At 52.0% G+C, this 17150-nt stretch overlaps 3 protein-coding genes across 6 annotated transcripts in view; all 3 read left to right on the top strand.

The window, feature by feature from the left end:
- The window catches only part of CLIP3 (CAP-Gly domain containing linker protein 3), a 12116-nt gene extending 5397 nt beyond the window's left edge, over window positions 1–6719 (top strand). The window contains exons 7-15 of one of the 2 annotated variants that reach the window (XR_001514061.1): window positions 327–563; window positions 2573–2708; window positions 2861–2989; window positions 3831–3974; window positions 4040–4163; window positions 4356–4420; window positions 4769–4841; window positions 5173–6357; window positions 6396–6719. Coding sequence is in view for 1 of the 2 variants with exons in the window: in XM_006765040.2 (XP_006765103.1) it covers window positions 327–563; window positions 2573–2708; window positions 2861–2989; window positions 3831–3974; window positions 4040–4163; window positions 4356–4420; window positions 4769–4841; window positions 5173–5227 (963 nt within the window). In the remaining variant the exon portion in view is untranslated. Of the gene's footprint in view, window positions 1–326; window positions 564–2572; window positions 2709–2860; window positions 2990–3830; window positions 3975–4039; window positions 4164–4355; window positions 4421–4768; window positions 4842–5172 lie in introns of both variants that reach the window. The other variant, XM_006765040.2, reaches the window with a different exon arrangement.
- A 384-nt stretch (window positions 6720–7103) lies between these two features.
- ALKBH6 (alkB homolog 6) lies at window positions 7104–12156 on the top strand. Of its 2 annotated transcripts, none has more exons than XM_006765038.2 (7): window positions 7104–7205; window positions 7964–8039; window positions 8337–8405; window positions 9781–9841; window positions 10210–10361; window positions 10575–10653; window positions 11727–11823. In XM_006765038.2, the coding sequence occupies exons 1-6, from the start codon at window positions 7147–7149 to the stop codon at window positions 10635–10637; spliced, it is 480 nt and encodes a 159-aa protein (XP_006765101.1). In that variant the 5' UTR covers window positions 7104–7146; the 3' UTR covers window positions 10638–10653; window positions 11727–11823. The 2 variants fall into 2 exon arrangements, with proteins under 2 accessions (XP_006765101.1, XP_006765099.1); XM_006765036.2 differs by having other exon boundaries at window positions 7109–7205; window positions 10537–10653; window positions 11727–12156.
- On the top strand, window positions 10299–16569 carry SYNE4 (spectrin repeat containing, nuclear envelope family member 4). 2 transcript variants are annotated; one of them, XM_015564816.1, is made up of 9 exons: window positions 10299–10361; window positions 12772–12906; window positions 13098–13248; window positions 13797–13940; window positions 14136–14330; window positions 14404–14652; window positions 15422–15499; window positions 16154–16201; window positions 16306–16569. In XM_015564816.1, the coding sequence occupies exons 2-9, from the start codon at window positions 12782–12784 to the stop codon at window positions 16501–16503; spliced, it is 1188 nt and encodes a 395-aa protein (XP_015420302.1). In that variant the 5' UTR covers window positions 10299–10361; window positions 12772–12781; the 3' UTR covers window positions 16504–16569. The 2 variants fall into 2 exon arrangements, with proteins under 2 accessions (XP_015420302.1, XP_015420303.1); XM_015564817.1 differs by having other exon boundaries at window positions 16154–16212; window positions 16306–16520.
- Window positions 16570–17150: the final 581 nt, after the last annotated feature.

Raw genomic sequence — 17150 nt, 5'->3', positions numbered from 1 at the left:
CCCCATGCCTGGCCTGGGCTCTCTGAGGGCATGGCCTCCCTAAAGGCGTGACCTACAATACTTGACCATAACCTTCAGTCCCTAGCAGCTCCACCCCTAGTCCCTCTCCCAATTACTTGACATCCCTAGCCTGAGATCTCATGGGTGGATTTCCCTGGAACATGGTCTGCACCTTAATGTTCCACCCCTTCTTAGTCCAATGTTGACCCAAAGTGTGACCTAGTCCCACCTCTGTTTCACCTAGACCCAGGGTCTTGGGGCATGGGTTCAGTGGGGTGCAGCCTGTACCACTGAGTCCTTGTCCCTATCTTTCCATTGGTCCTCAGAACCGAAAGGGACAGGTGCCAGCGGAGGTGGTCCCAGACCCCATGGACATGACCCTGGACAAGGCAGAGGCAGCACTGGTGGCCAAGGAGCTACGAACACTGCTGGAGGAGGCCGTGCCACTCTCCTGTGCCCTCCCCAAGGTCACGCTACCCAACTACGACAATGTTCCAGGCAATCTCATGCTCAGCACATTGGGCCTGCGCCTGGGAGACCGCGTGCTGCTGGATGGCCAGAAGGTCAGGGACTAGACCGGGTAGGGAAGGTCAGGGACTCAGTCCTCACCCCTCAGGACTGGGTCATTGGGCAGTGTGCAGACTTTCCCTTTGTTGACCCACCCTTTAATGATTCACATTTATTTCACCTAACAGTTGTTCTGTGAGTGCCTCTTTTGTGCCCCAACCTAGGTTGAGGTCTCCGTCCCATGGGAAACAGATCCATCAACTGCCAATGAAAGTCCAGATTGTGCTGTCATGGGGAAGCACAATCGGAGTGGTCAGTGAAGCTCTGCTCCATCTGGGTCCCCTGAGATTCTTGGTCTCCAGTCAGGACCCACCTCTGCTCCCAGAGTAGTCAATACTTTGGAAGAACAGTCAGGGGTGTGGCACGAGATGTACCTACTTGAGGATGAGGAGTGAGCTAGGAGAAGAGGGTCTCAGGTAGGGGGAGCAGATAAAAAGGTCCAGAGAACAGAATCTTCGTCCAGGCATTCCAACTTTGATTCATTTACTGGTGTCCCTTAGGCTCCATGCTGGACCAAGCCCATTCTTGGGGATAAAGGACTATGTCAGACCCAGCCCTGCTTTCATGGAGCTTCATTTCTAATGAAAGAGAGTCAATAAAGTAAACCATAGTTAAGATCAATTCTGGTGGCAACGAGGGCTTTGGGAACCATTCAATGCTTGGATTTAGTAAGTTGTCCCTGGGCGAGGGTAGAGGTGGTTTTAGCTGGGTGTTCTAAGAGGACTTCTCTAAGGAGGTGATGTATGAGCTGAGATGGGAAAGAACTCACCTTGTGAAAATATGAAGACAGAGCACACAGCAGGTACAGAGACCCTGCTATACAGGATGGAAGATGAGGTGGAGAGGGCAGCAGGGGCTGATCATACCAGATCTGCATGCCACTGGAAGGAATCTGGATTTTATTTCTTGAGAAAGCATAAGAGTTACATTTTGTTCCCTATCTTTTTGCACCAGTCCCATCTGGAAAGCTGTGTGTGATCTAGTTAAATTCATGTGACAATTCTGAAAGCAGGATGAGTTACTCTTCCCATCTTACAACCCAGAAGACTCTAGGAAGCTTAGAGAGGTGAAACCCTTTGTTTGAGGACATGCAATAACCATCCCTGCCCCTAAGAAAATCAGCATAACACAGTAGTTATGAGCTTAGGCTCAGGGATTTACTCAGGCAAATCTTACCAACTCTGGGGCTTGGGGTCAGTGATTCTGCCTCGTTGGACATCAGTTGCTCCATCTGTACAAAAGAGCTAATAACAGTACCATGTCAGGGGGTAGTATGAGGTTTAAATTAGTTAAAATGTCTGAATTCCTTTAGGGCTTGGCACATCTAAGTGCTGTGTGCCAGGTACTGCTCAGATCCCTCTAACCCTCCAAAGTGGCACTTTTTATTAGCCCATCCTCTAGACAAGAACTGAGGCTTAGGTAAAGGAGCCTTACGCTATTATAATAACCACACTCCCTGCAACTAAGCAACTTGACATATATTAAAAGTGTTTCAACCAGACAAAGCCTAGGAGGTGGACTGTTATCTCAATTTTCCAGATGAAACTGACACAGGAGGTCCCAGGACCAAAGTTACATGATAATAGTAGTCAACACTCACTAATCCCTTACTCAGCACCTGGCTGATCTGAGAACTTTAAATGTTGCTGTAACTATGCTGTCCAATGAAGTAACCACAAGGCACATGTGGCTATTAAGCACTTGAAATGTGGCTGGTGTAATTAATTTTAGTTAAATTGTCATATATTGGCTAGTGGCTATTTATTGCATTGAACAGGGCAGCTCTATAACAATCCTATAAGGTGGGCACAGTTTCTGTTCCTATTTTGCAGATGAGCACATTAAGGCACAGTGAGGTTATGTCATATGGCCAGTAAATGGTGATGTCTGAGCTGAGATTTGAGTCTGGAGCTCCCTCATCTCCCTCACCACACTGCCTGTGAGCTAGTAATCTATCATAGCCTCCTAAGGCCTCCCCAAGCCACATCCTCCCTTGTTTTTCCAGATGGGCACACTGCGGTTCTGCGGGACCACGGAGTTCGCCAGCGGCCAGTGGGTGGGCGTGGAGCTGGACGAACCTGAGGGCAAGAATGATGGCAGTGTTGGTGGTGTCCGGTACTTCATCTGCCCTCCCAAGCAGGGTCAGTACCACTGGTGGCCCAAAAGGAGTGGCGGGTGGGGTCCACTCAGTAGTTCTGTGGCTGACTGGGTAATGGGGGTTGGAGGGTGATATTGGGGTAGAGGCATAGCGCAGAGACTTGGACAACTCCCAGCCCAGGCTCTATCCCTCCAGGTCTCTTTGCCTCTGTGTCCAAGATCTCCAAAGCAGCGGACGCACCCCCTTCATCTGTCACCTCCACACCTCGCACTCCCCGGATGGACTTCTCCCGTGTCACTGGCAAAGGCCGAAGGGAACACAAAGGTCAGAGAGGGAGCCCGAGGTGTGAGGAGAGCCAGTCTTGGAGATAATCTGTGGGTAGCCGAGCTTCTATGACTCAGTTTCTCCTCAGGTCCAAACCCCCTAATTTTAGAGGACGACCTTTAGTTCTTTTCTTTTCTTTCTTTTTAAAAAAATATATTTTATGGATTTTTTACAGAGAGGAAGGGAGAGAGATAGAGAGCTAGAAACATCAATGAGAGAGAAACATCAATCAGCTGCCTCCTGCACATCTCCTTCTGGGGATGTGCCCGCAACCCAGGTACATGCCCTTGACCGGAATCGAACCTGGGACCTTTCAGTCTGCAGGCTGACACTCTATCCACTGAGCCAAACCGGTTTCGGCAGTTCTTAATTTTTTTTTATTGATTTCAGAGAGAAAAAGAGAGGGAGAGAAAGATAGGAACATCAATGATGAGAAAGAATCATTGATCAGCTGCCTCCTGTACACCCTCTACTGGGGATCTAGCATGCAACCTGGGCATGTGCCCTGACGGGGAATCAAACCATGACCTCCTGGTTCATAGGTCAACGCTCAACCACTGAGTCATGCCGGCCGGGCTGGGTTCCTGACTTCTGTGACTGTTTTTTCCTATTGGCGCAAATATCCTCAGCTTTGAGAAAGGATTTGGGATCCTCCCAGTTCTTAACTTGGCTGGGACTGTTTCCCTCCACACCAAAGCCCTGCAGTTCTAGGGAAGGCTCTGGAGTTCCTGATTAGAGCCAGAACAGAATTTCTGCCTTGGGGCTTTCTGGTGCCCTGGGGTCCCCAGGGCTGGTGCCTGGAGCCCCCTCCTACCCTCACCCCTGTATCCTCTACCCCCAGGCAAGAAGAAGCCCCCATCATCCCCATCTATGGGCAACCTGCAGCAGCGAGAGGGAGCCAAGGCTGCGGTTGGAGACCAAGTCCTTGTGGCAGGCCAGAAGCAAGGGGTTGTGCGCTTCTACGGGAAGACAGACTTTGCCCCAGGTGAGGATGGGGATCTGGGCTGGGAGACAGGCAGGGCCTCAAGGTCTGACACTCTTCTGCTTCAGGTTACTGGTATGGAATTGAGCTAGACCAGCCCACGGGCAAGCATGATGGCTCTGTCTTTGGTGTCCGGTACTTCACCTGCTCCCCAAAGCATGGAGTCTTTGCACCAGCATCCCGAATCCAGAGGTGAGCCCAATTCAAAGTATCACCCAGGACCCTGATTCCCTCTTCAGTTGTCTCCTCTTCTTGGACTAGCAGAACAGTCTGGATACCCACCCCCACACCTGAGCTCTTTCCGCATGGGCCCCCGACCCCCATCTCCAGGTCAGACCCTGGCTTCTGAGGCTCTGACTCCTCCCACTCTTCATATCTCCCCAGGATTGGTGGATCCACTGATCCCCCTGGGGACAATGTCGGAGCCAAAAAAGTGCATCAAGTGACAAGTGAGTTGGGGGCTGGAGAGTGGGGAGGAGAGTTTGGGGACAGGAGGAAGGGTCATGCTAGTGACAGATTCTCCAGTATTAAACTGGGAACAGAGTCCAGGAAAATGATGAAACAGGAGCCCCAAGAAGATAGGTGCTATGGGGTATGGGGATGTTAACAACAAGCTCTGGGCAGGCAGTGGAGACATGGGTAGGTATTGGAGGACACAGAATATTATTGACATAAAAGGTTCAGATGGATATTGGGAATGTGGGGTCCAGGAGTCTGGGTGGGTAGAGTCTGGGTGAGTATTGAGGGCACAAGTGGGTCTATCATCCCCTCACCTGAGACCTTGCTCTCCCCTTCAGTGACGCAGCCCAAACGCACATTTACAACAGTCCGGACCCCAAAAGACATCGCATCAGAGAACTCAATCTCCAGGTGCGTAGCCAGGCCATTGGACACAGGGGTCTGGGGCTCTGGTTGGGGCCAGAAATAGAGGTTCTGGAAAACTTGTTAGGAAAACTTGTGACTAGTCAGCTTATCGAGAAAAGGTCTTTAAGGGAGTGAGACCCTGCACTAAATTCTGGAGACTTCAATTTTTAAGGGATACTTAGGGGAGGCAGAACACTTTCCACAGGAGCCTGGGAAGGCACAGCCAAACAGGTAGAGGCAGAATCCAGCAAGGCCAAACAGTTGGGGAAGAGCTGAGGGAGACAGACCCAGATGTTCCCATCCCTGCATTAAGGAGTGACATGGTTCTCCTTTCCAGATTGCTCTTCTGCTGCTGGTTTCCTTGGATGCTGAGGGCGGAGATGCAGTCTTAGAGGCCCTGGACACCTTACAAAGAGACAGCCCCTCTAGCATCTCCTGACACAAGGAGCCCCCAGGTCACCCTGAGATAGATATTCCCAATAACACATCCAGACTAGAGATCCCCATTAGCCAGCCCTTATTAATCACCGAGGCCCCATCATTAACAGATTCCCCCATGATAAATGCCCAAATACAGATCCCATGTTACCCAGAAAGATTTCTTGAGTGTAGCTCCTTCAGGCTAGTCCCTATCCTCAACCACTCAGAGCAGGACTCCCAATAATAGATTTCCACATCACTCCAAATGGTGACCTTCTCCACATAATGCTCCACAGCAGAACATTCCTCAGTCACTCATCCCAGAGCTCTCCCCCATTAAAAAAGAACCCATCAAATCCCCTTGAAATAAACACAGGTCTGACTAGTCACAACGCCTCCAGAGCTGCAGTTACAGACCTTTATGTCCCTATGCTACATTTAACATCAGTCCCCTCAAGATGGGATTCCCCATAGTTACCCCAAAACCCTTATACTGCAATCAGAGACTGCCCCCTCCATTTACAAAGACTCCTGCTCTTACCCCTGAAGAAGACACACATTAACCAGGCCACTGACACCTCCAATTTACAGATACCAAAATAGACCTGGAAGTACTAATACAGGACCCCCAAGTGTTCCTATCCACTGCACCCTCAAGAATCCCCCAGTGCCTTGTATGAAGCCCACCCAATATGGCCCACAGCCCCTCTGCTGGCCAGATTTCCAGAAAATTCTCTATTTTTAAAGTGATGACTTTCCCTTTTGGGGGAACCCAAAATTTGGAGCCCCCATGTTGAGACTGGGGATCCCAAACTCCCATGTGCCCCCAAGTCCTACAGCCTCTAGAACACCCCAAAGCCCTAATTTCCAGGACCCCCAAGCCATGGGATCCCCAAATTCCCAGGGAGTCCTAAATGTAAAAACCCAATCCCAAGCCCCCAGGAAACCCCAATCATGGACGTCCTTGTGCCTGGAATGGAGGAGACTGTAGTCAGGTCATGCATCCCAGGCTACCATGGCATCTTAAGCCCTATTCATAGGTACCAGGAGACCCCAAACAGTTATGCTCATCCCTGAAAACTAGAGGACTTCAATGCCCTGAGTCATGGATCTCAAGACGCCAAATTCCAAGAGTCCCAGCTCCCAAAGAACCCCAAATCCTAAAGCCTCCATCTCATACATGAAGGGCACCCTAAGGCCTTGAGGGGATACCAAATCCTGGAGCCCTCATTTCAATCCACGTTCTGGTCATAGGTCCAAAACACCAAATCTGAGTCACTGACCCTAAATGACGTCACAGCACCCAGGCCAGACTAGCAGCGTGAGGGAGACCCTGAAGGCCCAGGGAGTCAAGGACGGACCTGGGGGCCTCACTACCAAGGACAGCTCAGACTACCCCTTAACTGCATGTCCCAGAACTCAGCATGACCCCTCTGCCCCCTTCAATAAAGACGTTTCTATGGCTTCGCTGTGTCGGACCTGAGTCTGGGTATTACAGCCCTCCCCTGCACCGCTGCTGGGGGAGGACGAGAGAGGAAGTCCTTCCTTAAATCTCGCCTCCCCGCAGCCTGGGCACAGGACGATCTAGTCCGCGGAGAGTCCTAACAGTCCCATCTTCTTCCTGTGGTCGCCACGGCTGCCCCTCCCATCTGGGCCCACTCCAGCGTGGACAGGTTCGGTTCTGGAGCTGATTGGTCGGTGCCACAGGAAGCCGGGTAACCGAGGGTCCCCAGTGGCTCAGAGGCCGGGAGGCGCAGCCTATCGCTGGACGAGGGTGAGGGGGCGGGACAATATTGGGTGAGAGCGCCAATTGGGCGGAAGGCGGACCCTTCAGGCCTGTGAGAGTTCCCATTGGTCTCAGGACTCCTGCGTCGGAAACGAGGGGGAGGAAATGGCTGGGAAAGGAAAAGGGGTGTTGAATTTGGATATTGGTGGGGACATTGGTGGACGGTCAGTTTTGTGGGTGGCGGAGGGCGGGAATAGGGGTCTGAGGGTGGGGGTCCGAGGAGCGCAGAATGTGGAGTGTGTGTGTGTTAAGGGGGAGGGGAGTGGGCGGCTCTCATATTCAGGGAAGAAAGGTTTGAGAGGAGTCAGGCGCAGGGCTTTAGGTCCAAGAACGCTGCAGTGAAGGGGTGCGCGGGAAGGGAAATCTGAGGGAGTCCAGAGTGAGGGGATCTAAGGAGACAGAATGGATGCGTCAGAGGAGATTCAGTTTGGGGGTACAGGGTGTTCAGAATGTGGCATCTAAAAGGGCTTGAGCAGGAGGAGCCCATAGGGACTCCATCCTGAATGTTGTTGGAGAGCGAGGCTCAGGGTTGCAATCTGGTTGTTAGGAAGGGGTCTCAAGTTAAGATGTTTAAAGGGGTTCTGGGGGTGCAGCCCTAGAGGCTGTGAAGCTCTTGAGAAAAGCTCCCAGTGGGGTCAGAGGATGTTCTCTGTGAGAGGATGTTCTCTCATGAGAGAACAAAATATGTGTAGTTTGATAGGCTCGTGGTAGATGGAGTTTGGATGTTCTGGGTGCTTACTGTGTCCAGGCAAAGAGCCTGGGAGCTCACTGGGTGGCTTTGAGAGGCTGAGGACTCAGGTTTTAGAAATTCAGTGAGTTTGGTTAGAGGGCTGAGGCCCTGACCCATGATAGAGCAGAAAGTGGGACCATAACCTGAGGGTAGGAGGCTTGGTGACCTTAGCATATTCTCTCCTCCTCACAGGATCGGGTGCATGGAGTTGGTGTCAGAGGATCAGGACTCCAGGGTCCCAGCCCTGGAACCATTCAGGGTGGAGCAGGTTGTCAGGACTGGGGGTGCAGAGGGTGAAGGTGGGAGGACTGAGGGTGGAAGATAAAGTGGTGATAAGCAGGCTGACTCCTGGTTTGTGAGCTGGGACTGCTCCCTCTAGGTTCATTCTTCCCCTATCTCACTCCCACTTTCTGTCCCCAAAATGGGCATTAGTCCCTCAACTTCAGGCCCTGGCCTGTCTGGGAACATCCTGAACCTTACTACAGAGGGAGGGGGCTGCTCATCATTGTTAGGGTCCCCGTATAGGTCAAAGGGTACCAGTTTCAGGGGGATCTCTCCATCCTAGGCACCACCTGTAATCTACTATGTCCCTGACTTCATCTCCAAGGAAGAGGAGGAGTATTTGCTTCGACAGGTGACCTCAGTGCCCTTCTGGTCTGTTTTTCCCATCTTTCCAGATCCTTCCCCAAATCGTAGTTTCTGCTTGAGAGCCCCTGAGGCTATAATGGAGATTCTGGCAGGAAGAAGAGTGCCACCCATCCCTCACTCTCAGGACCCACTGGGCCTGTCAGAAAGAGCTTTTCCCGGGAAGCTTAGGGGAAACCAAACTGATTCTTAGAAATGAAGTGATTATTATGGAGCTCAGATTTCCTGTGCTGAGATAGGCCAGTCCGACTTCCAAAACAAAGATGTTATTGAGATCAGATTCCTTGTGCTAGAATAGGCCGGTACACGCCCAGAGCCTCAGAAACGAGGAAGTTACAGAGCCCATATTCTCTGTTCTGAGATAGCCCACTCCTGCTATTTTAGAGAAAAGGAGATTATAAATATAGGCTGAGATAGCCCAGTTCAGGCCTTTGATGTTTGGGGAATGAAGAATTTTTAGTGCTGAGGAAGCCCAGGCCTCAGAATGTTACAGAGTATACTCTTTCCTCTGCTTAAATAGCTCAGCATAGACCCAGAGTCTTGGAAACAAGATTTCTCAACACAGACCACCTGTGCTGAGGTAATCCAGTCTGTGTTCTATTTAAGGTTTGGGGAATGAAAACTTTACAAAGATCAGTCCTTGCACTGGGACAATCCTTTGTAGCCCCAGAGCCTTAATAATAGAGCACACACACACCCACACACAAAAAATAATAGAGCACAGTTCTTCCTTGTGCTGTTCCAACTAGTCTTGTCTAGGTTGAGCCCCAGGAAAAAGTTAGCCACAGAACACAGACTTGTGATGAGATAGCTCATTCCAGCCCCCAAACCATAAAGGGAACAAGGAGATTACTGAGTGTAGACTTCTTGAAGATGGCTCATTCTAGAACTTTGGGATCTTGGCAGTGGAGACTTTTCAAAGTACTCTCTTTGCTATGCTGAGATAGCCTAGTGTAGTACATCCTCCTCCCCCCCTTCCCCTCCCCCCCCGCCCCCAAGGTAATAGAAATAAAGGTCCCAAAAGTTAGACTATTCTGAGATAGCCCAGGAAATTACAGGGTGCAGACTATTTACTGGGCTAAAAGAGCCCAGTGCAGGCCAGAGTTCTAAGTGGATTCAGACCGAAGTTGTGTAGCCCTGGTTCCTTTCCTCAATCCCAGTAGACATAGGTGGGCTTTGGGGCTAGCAGCAGCTGCCACAGGGGAAAGAGCAAACAGCAAAATCTTGGGAACACTATCTCAGGAAACCATTCCCACAGATACTGAGATAACCCTTTTCCACCCCAGGTAAAGACCTCTATGTTGGCCTGGGTGGGAGAATCAGAGCGGTCCTAATAAATGAGTGACCCCCTCCCCACCTCCTAGGTCTTCAATGCCCCAAAGCCAAAGTGGACTCAGCTCTCTGGGAGGAAGTTACAGAATTGGGGTAAGTGTTCCTGCCTGGGGGCATGGGTGATTTAAGGATGTGGGTTAGAGCAGGTGCTTCAGGTTGGTTAGTCTTAAGATATTAGGGGGCCCTTGAAGGTTCAAGGGGTCCCAAGGGCCAGGAGGATCAGAAGTGTCAGTAGAGGTTCTATGGGATTAGGAATTTCCTTATAAGTTGGTGCTTTCAAATGTTCCAGGAAACCTTTAAGGCATCAGGAAACCTTTGAAGGGTTGGGTGGTGATCTCCAAAGAATCAGGCATCCCTGAGAAGGTCAGCGTGCTACCAACCCTGGTGATATCATTAGTGAGGGCTTGAGGTGCGAGGGCTCCTTGGTTAGGTGCTCTCAGGACCCCATTGCCCTCTTCCAGGTGGGCTCCCACATCCCCGAGGGATGGTTCCTGAGCGGCTTCCTCTGTGGCTTCAGCGCTACGTGGACAAAGTGTCTGACCTCAATCTTTTTGGGGGTCTCCCAGCCAACCACGTCCTTGTGAACCAGTATCTGCCTGGGGAGGGCATCATGGTAACTATACATCCTCACCCCAACTCCCAGACCTCTGATCCATCATGGGGCAGGCCATTGCCACACACCCCACCAGGCATTCATCTCCCTGTCCCCACCTGGGAGGCCCCCTTGAACCCTAGAGGGTGCGGGGGGTGGACTCCTGCCCTGTCCAGCCCTGGTGCCCACTCCCCAGCCCCACAAGGATGGGCCACTGTACTACCCGACCGTCAGCACCATCAGCCTGGGCTCCCACACCATGCTGGATCTCTACGAGCCGTGGCAGCCAAAGGATGAGGACCCTACAGAGCAGGTGGGCCCTGGGACACTGCCCCAGTCACTTGTGGGCACTCTCACATCCCACATCCCCTAAGAAGCCCTAATCCCACCTGCCTGCAAGATACCCTTGATAACCTCCCAGATACCTTCCCTGTCCCTCATAGAATGCAACCATGTCTTCCCAGACACCTAACCCATCTGCTTGCAGGGTGCCCTAGAAAGCTTGATATCCACAGATACTCCCAGTACCCCTACCTGCTGATTGAAATGGCCAGACACCCTGAAGATCCCTTGGCCCACACGTTCAGAGTGCTCCAGTAGCCCAATGTCCACATACCCCATGCAGGGTTCCCCAATACTCCAGCAGACACTGATTTCCTCAGATACTCCAACACCATTCATTTGTGAGTGTCCTTGACATCCTTCCAGATATCCTAACTCTCTCTGCCTACAGTACAGAGCACCCCAACACTGACCTCCCACACCTTGGCACCTGGCTTGCTGCTCAAAGACTCCCTAGATGGCCTGACTGTCCTCTAGGGCTGCACATGACAGCAGCGTCCCTGACCTCTTTCTCTGAGTGATGCATTTCTGACACTACAGTGTTCACAGAAATCCCCCTGCACATCCTGACCCCAGCTGCTGCTTAGGTCGCTCTGTAGTATTGCATGCTCCTGATTACCCCGGACACCCTGCCAGTTGTGCCAGTTCCCTCAAAAATCCTGATGTCTGCAGATACACCCAGACTACACCAGATCATCTCTGCCTCATTCTGCTTCCCCATCCCGGCCCACCCCAACTCCTGACTTCTGTCAAGCTCTCAACCCAGTTCCCTGTGACCACTGATACCTTGGTCCTAGCCCCTTGGAGATCCCAACTGCAGCCTAGTTCCCCCCTCTCTGGAGGGACTGCTGACCCTACCCTCGCCCCGTTCCCTGTAACCCTGGCTCTGGGATCTGCTGATTTTCACTCCAAAATGAGGGGCACACTTGCCCCTCAGTCTTTGTCTCTGGGGACATGCTGACCCTCGCTCCCTGACTCAAAGTCTGCTAACTTCTTCTACCCTTCTACTTTTGGGGACCCACTGACCATTTATACTCCCCGCAGCCCCGGCCCCCACCCCGGCCGGCCACCTCGCTGTTGCTGGAACCCCGCAGCCTCCTGGTACTTCGTGGCACTGCCTATACGCGCCTCCTCCATGGCATCGCAGCGGCCTGTGTAGATCCACTCGACACCGCCTCTCTACCGCTCAACGCTGCCGCCTGCCCATCGGCACGGCCCGGAGCCCACCTGGTCCGTGGCACCCGTGTCTCGCTGACCATCCGCCGGGTGCCCCGCGTGCTGCGGGCTGGACTGCTCCTTAGCAAGTGACGCCTGGCCCCAGGACCTGCTGGGCTTCCCGGACTATCAAGTTTCGAACAGCTGCAACCCTGCAACCTTGAAACCCTGGGGAAGAGGCGGGTCCCCTGGGTTATTTTCCCAATAACTTTGTGGGAACCACAGAAAGGCTTCATTTCAAATAAACCAACAAAAATCATTATTTGGTTTTGGATTGGGATGGAGGGACAGATGCTTGTGTTCTTGAGAGGTGCTGAGTCTGGGACCCTAAATGGTATGGGTCCTGGGAGTCAGAAGAATGGCTCAGATGAGCCGGGCAGAATCCAGGACTCTTGAGGGGGCAGGATTATACCCCATTGGGTGGGTTGGGGTGAGCTTAGAAAGTTCAGTTACTTGTTTGCTAGGGAGTTAAAAGTTGTGCCACTGTCACCTGAGCTGGCATCAAGTTACCTGGGTCCAGGTTTCACTTGAAAGGAGGTAAAGCTGAGCCTGCTCCTGGGCCTCCATCCGCCTGGGGCCTGGGTGAGTCCTGTGGATGTCTGAGGGGACACCACTGACTTGGAAAAGGCTGGAGACCTTAAAGTTAGCTGATTTTGGGAGTCGGAACGAGTTAGTGTGTCCCTAGAGACAAAGACTGAGGGGTAAGTGTGCTCCTCACTTTGGAGTGAAAATCAGCAGGTCCCAGAGCCAGGGCTACAGGGAACGGGGTGAGGGTAGGGTCAGCAGTCTCTCCAGAGAGAGGAACTAGGCTGCAGCTGGGATCTCCAAGGGGCTGGGTCTGGGACCAAAGTATTCTCACTGACTCTATCCCTAGGCCCCCAACTATGGCCCTGCCCCCATCTCTGGACCCTGGACCCCACTCAGAGCCCCTCAATCATCCCCCTGGAGCCCCTAGGGAACTGGACATTGCTGAACCCACCGTCTGCCCTTCTGAAGAGGAAAGACTCAGGTAGGAGCTGGGGCTTTTGAAACTTGGGTCCTAAAGGGGTGACGGCAGTAGCAGGGGCACTTTGAGGGTAAGAGGTACTGTGGCTCTGATCACCTGGGGATGTGGGAAAGAAAGCTGGGGATGGGTAGGCTAGAGTGGATAATGGGCACCTAGGTTCACCCAAGGGTCTGCCAATGCCTCCTACCTCCCAGGCCAGAGCAAGCCCAGACGCTGGGGCAGGGCTCTTTGGATCCTTCTGAGCACTTGCAGGGTGGGCTGAAGAACACTGAGCCTACATCTGGTCACCCCAGATTGCCAACGCCTTCTTCCCATGAGGACTCCACTGGGGGCAAACACCGTGAGGTGAGCTGCGGTAACCCAGGCCCCTTGTGCCCCACCTCCTCTCTTTCCCCTAGAATCTAGCCTCCACATGGGGATGAATTGATGATTCTGGAAAAGTGTTGGGCACCTGTGGAGGGAGGGACACTCATAAATGATTCTTTGTCAATCATTATAGAAATATTTCAAACTGAGAGAGAATTATTTCATGATTGGCCCTAGTGCAACCTCATTCCTTGTAGGGGTATCCAGCTCCAGCACCCCCTCCCAGTAGATGCACTGCTGGTGTTCAGTGAGGGGCTGGCATAGCAGAGTGATCCTCAGACCTCCAGGTCCTGCATGTCCCAAGTTTCTAGGAGCTTTGAAAACCTTGAGACTTTGAACTAGAAGTCCCCAGGCCTTCCACTGGAAAGGACTCAAGGTGGGAGCAGCCCTGGTGCAGAGCCAGAGATGGACTCTGCTTCAGAGAAGCATCCAGAAAGGAGGAGTCGGCAAAAGAGGGGTGGCAATGAGAGTGGGGACAAGGTTTTGGTTGGCCCATTGGCACTGACTCGGCCCTTTGTGTTTCCCAGAGCCCTATCTCTGGCTGGGAGGTATTGGAGGCTGAGCAGGACCGCCTGCACCTTTGCCTATTGGGCCTGGGTCTTCGGCTGCAGGACCTAGAGCGAGGCCTGGGACCCTGGACATTGGCCCAGAATGGGATGGTCCAGCTGCAGGTGGGCAATGGGAGGCCAAGGTATGGGAAGGTGGGCAGGGGCTCAGGAGGAGTACCAGCTCCCTTGGGTGAAAGATGGGTTTACTCCATGTTCTAGGTATCTGGGTAGGAAGGGGCCATGTAATTCCAGGTCCCAGGTTTCTGGTCCCCCTGGTGTATATGGGGATGGTGGTGGTGTCCAACCATGTGTTCCCAGGCCCTACAGGCAGACCTACGTGGGACAGCTGAGCGTGTAGATGCACTGCTGGTGTTCAGTGAGGGGCTGGCACAGCGGAGTGAGCCTCAGGCCTGGGCATCCCTGCAGCAGGTCCTGAGGGCCCTTGGAGCCCACCTAGACAGCATCTTCTGGCGGTTGTGGCGGCTGCAGGCCCAGCTGGTCAGCTACAGCCTGGTATGGACCAACCTGGTGATCCCCAGTCCTGGTGCCAATTTCACAACCCCCATGACCTCTGTCCTCTGACCAGGTATTCAAGGAGGCCAACACACTGGACCAGGATTTGGAGATTGAGGAGGATTCAGACTGTCCAGGACCTGGTGGGATCTGGGGGCCCTGGGAACCCAGTAGCCTCCCCACTCCTGCAGAGTTAGAGTGGGATCCAGCAGGGGACATTGGGGGCTTCGGGCCCTTGGGACAAAAGACAGCCTGGACACCAGGGGCTCCCTGTGAGCTGTGTGGCCACAGGGGCCCTCAAAGCAGGGGACAAGGCCTTGAGGTGAGGGCAGGTGGGGGACATCCCCACCCGGGCACCCACAGGACACCTCTGTGCACCTCCTAGCAGGGTCCTTCCCTTCCAAGGCGATCTTGGCGGCTCTGTCTCTCCCTCTGCCTCTCTCTGTATCTTTCTCTCTTGGCGTGTCAGTGCTTTTCTCCCTCCCTCCCTCCCTCTGTCTCTTGGTTTCTGTATCTTCCTCTGTCTTATTCTTTCTGTTTTTCTTTCTCATCCATCTATATGTACATTTCCTCGTTTCCTCTCACTCTCCCCCTTGCTCAATCCGCTACAGCCACATTAGCTTCTTGGCTCTTCTTTAAACATTCCAAATTCACTCCCATCTCAAAGCCCCAAGATGCATGCCCAGCTTGCCTCCTACCTTCATTCCAGTCTCCCCTCAAGTGTCTCCTCTTCAGAGAGGCCTGCTCTGGCCTCCAAATATTATCCTTATCCTCTTACTTTATTTTCTAATGGCACTTACCACATCTTGACATTATACAGACTTTGCCTGTTTCCATTGCCACTGTGTCCCCAGCTCCTTGAACACTGCCTGGCATGTAATAGACACTCATTAAATATTAGTTGAGTGAATGAATGAATAATGTTTCTCCTCTCAGGTTCTTTGGCTCTGCCCTGCTCTTTGTGTCTTCCCAAGATCCTTCTCTTCCCCCAGCATCACATCTCTGTGACACCCTCTATCTTGGCCCTTCCCCAATCTTGTGTTTCTTTGTCACTGGTTGTCCCAGGACCTCACAACTCTGTCTCTCCACAGGACATATTCATGTTGGGTCTCAGCCACCGGAAACACTTAGTAGGTCACCAAAGACGCTCCCTGCTCCAGAAGTCTCAGGTCAGCTGGTCCTCAGTTAGGTATATCAATTTGGGCAAGTGACCCAAATTGAATTACACAAAAGAGGGGATGCAATTTTTTCATATTCCTGAAAAGTCCAGGTACTGTTGAATTCAGGACCTCTAATGCTATCAGGGCTCAGACCCTTGCTCTTGAGATTCTACTTCCCCAAGGCGGATTCCTTCTCAGCAAAATGGCTGCCCTGGTAGCTACATACTTTCTTCTGGTTACCCACCCAAAAGGAGAATGCCGCTGACTTACTAGCAGCCACGTCCCAGGGCTGATTCCACTCCCCATGGGTCCTGAACCAATCACAGTGGCCAACCTGATGGAAGGCTCTGATAGGCCATATCTGGGTCATATGACTAATCATGGAAGTGGAGGTGTACTGTTAGGAAAGTGGGGAAGTCTGACACTCCCTGCATACCAAATTGAGCCCCTGTTACCAGGAAAGGGGAATTGGTTGGAGGACAGCCACAGAAAGACATCCACTATACTTAGAGATATTCCAAGCCCATGAGGGGCCCAGAGGAGGAAGGGGGTACAAGGAATGGAGGAGAAATAAGCTCAGCCCTGTAGGTCTATGATAATAAGGGAAGTCCACATTAAGTGTCCCTTCCATGTATTCTGCTTCTGGTTACTATCTACCCTTAGGACAAGAAGAGTCATGCATCTTCCAATCTCCAGGATGTGATGCTGGAGGTAGATTCTGGGTGAGATGCCTGGGAGATGGGTCTGGGGGTGTAGGGAGACAGGGCTCATGATGGCAGCCCACTGTATATTTAACACTGCGTTTTCCTTTACAGAGCTCCCACTCCTGTATCCAAGTGGCCCTTGACCTTATTCCTTCTTCTCTTCCTTCTCTTGGTGGGTTTCACATTGCTCCTGCCCCAGTCAGGGAGCCCCTGCTGTTCTCCTGCCCGACTGGCCAGGACACCTTACTTGGTGCTCAACTATGTCAATGGTCCCCCCCCAATCTGAGTACACAGTCCAGACATATATAATAAATGATCATTTGTCAAAGGATGTGTTTTAGTCCATTTGGGCTGCTGTAACAAAATAACAGACTGCATGGCTTATAAACAATAGAAATTTATTTCTCACAGTTCTGTAGGCTGAAAAGTCCAAGATCAAGGCATTGACAGATTCAGTATCTGGTGAGGACCTACTTCCTGGTTCATAGATGGCTATCTTCTTGCTGTGTCCCCACATGGCAGAAGGAGCAGGGAGCTCTTGGGTTTCCAGAGATTAAGGGCAATAATCATTTCCATGAGGGCTGTATCCTCAGACCTAATCTCCTCCCAAAGGCCTCACCTCCTAACCATCACATAATGGGTTAGGATTTCAACATACATATTTTAAAGGGATACAGACATCAGTCTATTGCAGAATGTGTAGATATTGGGTGCTTGAGTACTCAGAATCTAGGATACAGCCCTGATATATCTGGACAGCCCTCTCCACAGATTTCTTTGCCTTGAGCACAGAATGCAGAACTGAATCAGCCCATTAGATCCTGAGACAAAGATGCAAGCACAGGTAGTTTTTTTAGGAGGTGATCCTAGGCATTTTGGTAGGGGTCTGAGGAAGTGAGCCAGGGAAGGGAGTGCTGAGCTGGTTGCTGCTTTGGGAACTGGGTGCCATCTCACTA

The sequence above is a fragment of the Myotis davidii genome, unplaced genomic scaffold (assembly GCF_000327345.1).
Source record: "Myotis davidii unplaced genomic scaffold, ASM32734v1 scaffold681, whole genome shotgun sequence".
In the NCBI taxonomy this organism is placed as follows: domain Eukaryota; kingdom Metazoa; phylum Chordata; class Mammalia; order Chiroptera; family Vespertilionidae; genus Myotis; species Myotis davidii.
This window is presented reverse-complemented; position numbering and strand designations above follow the sequence as displayed.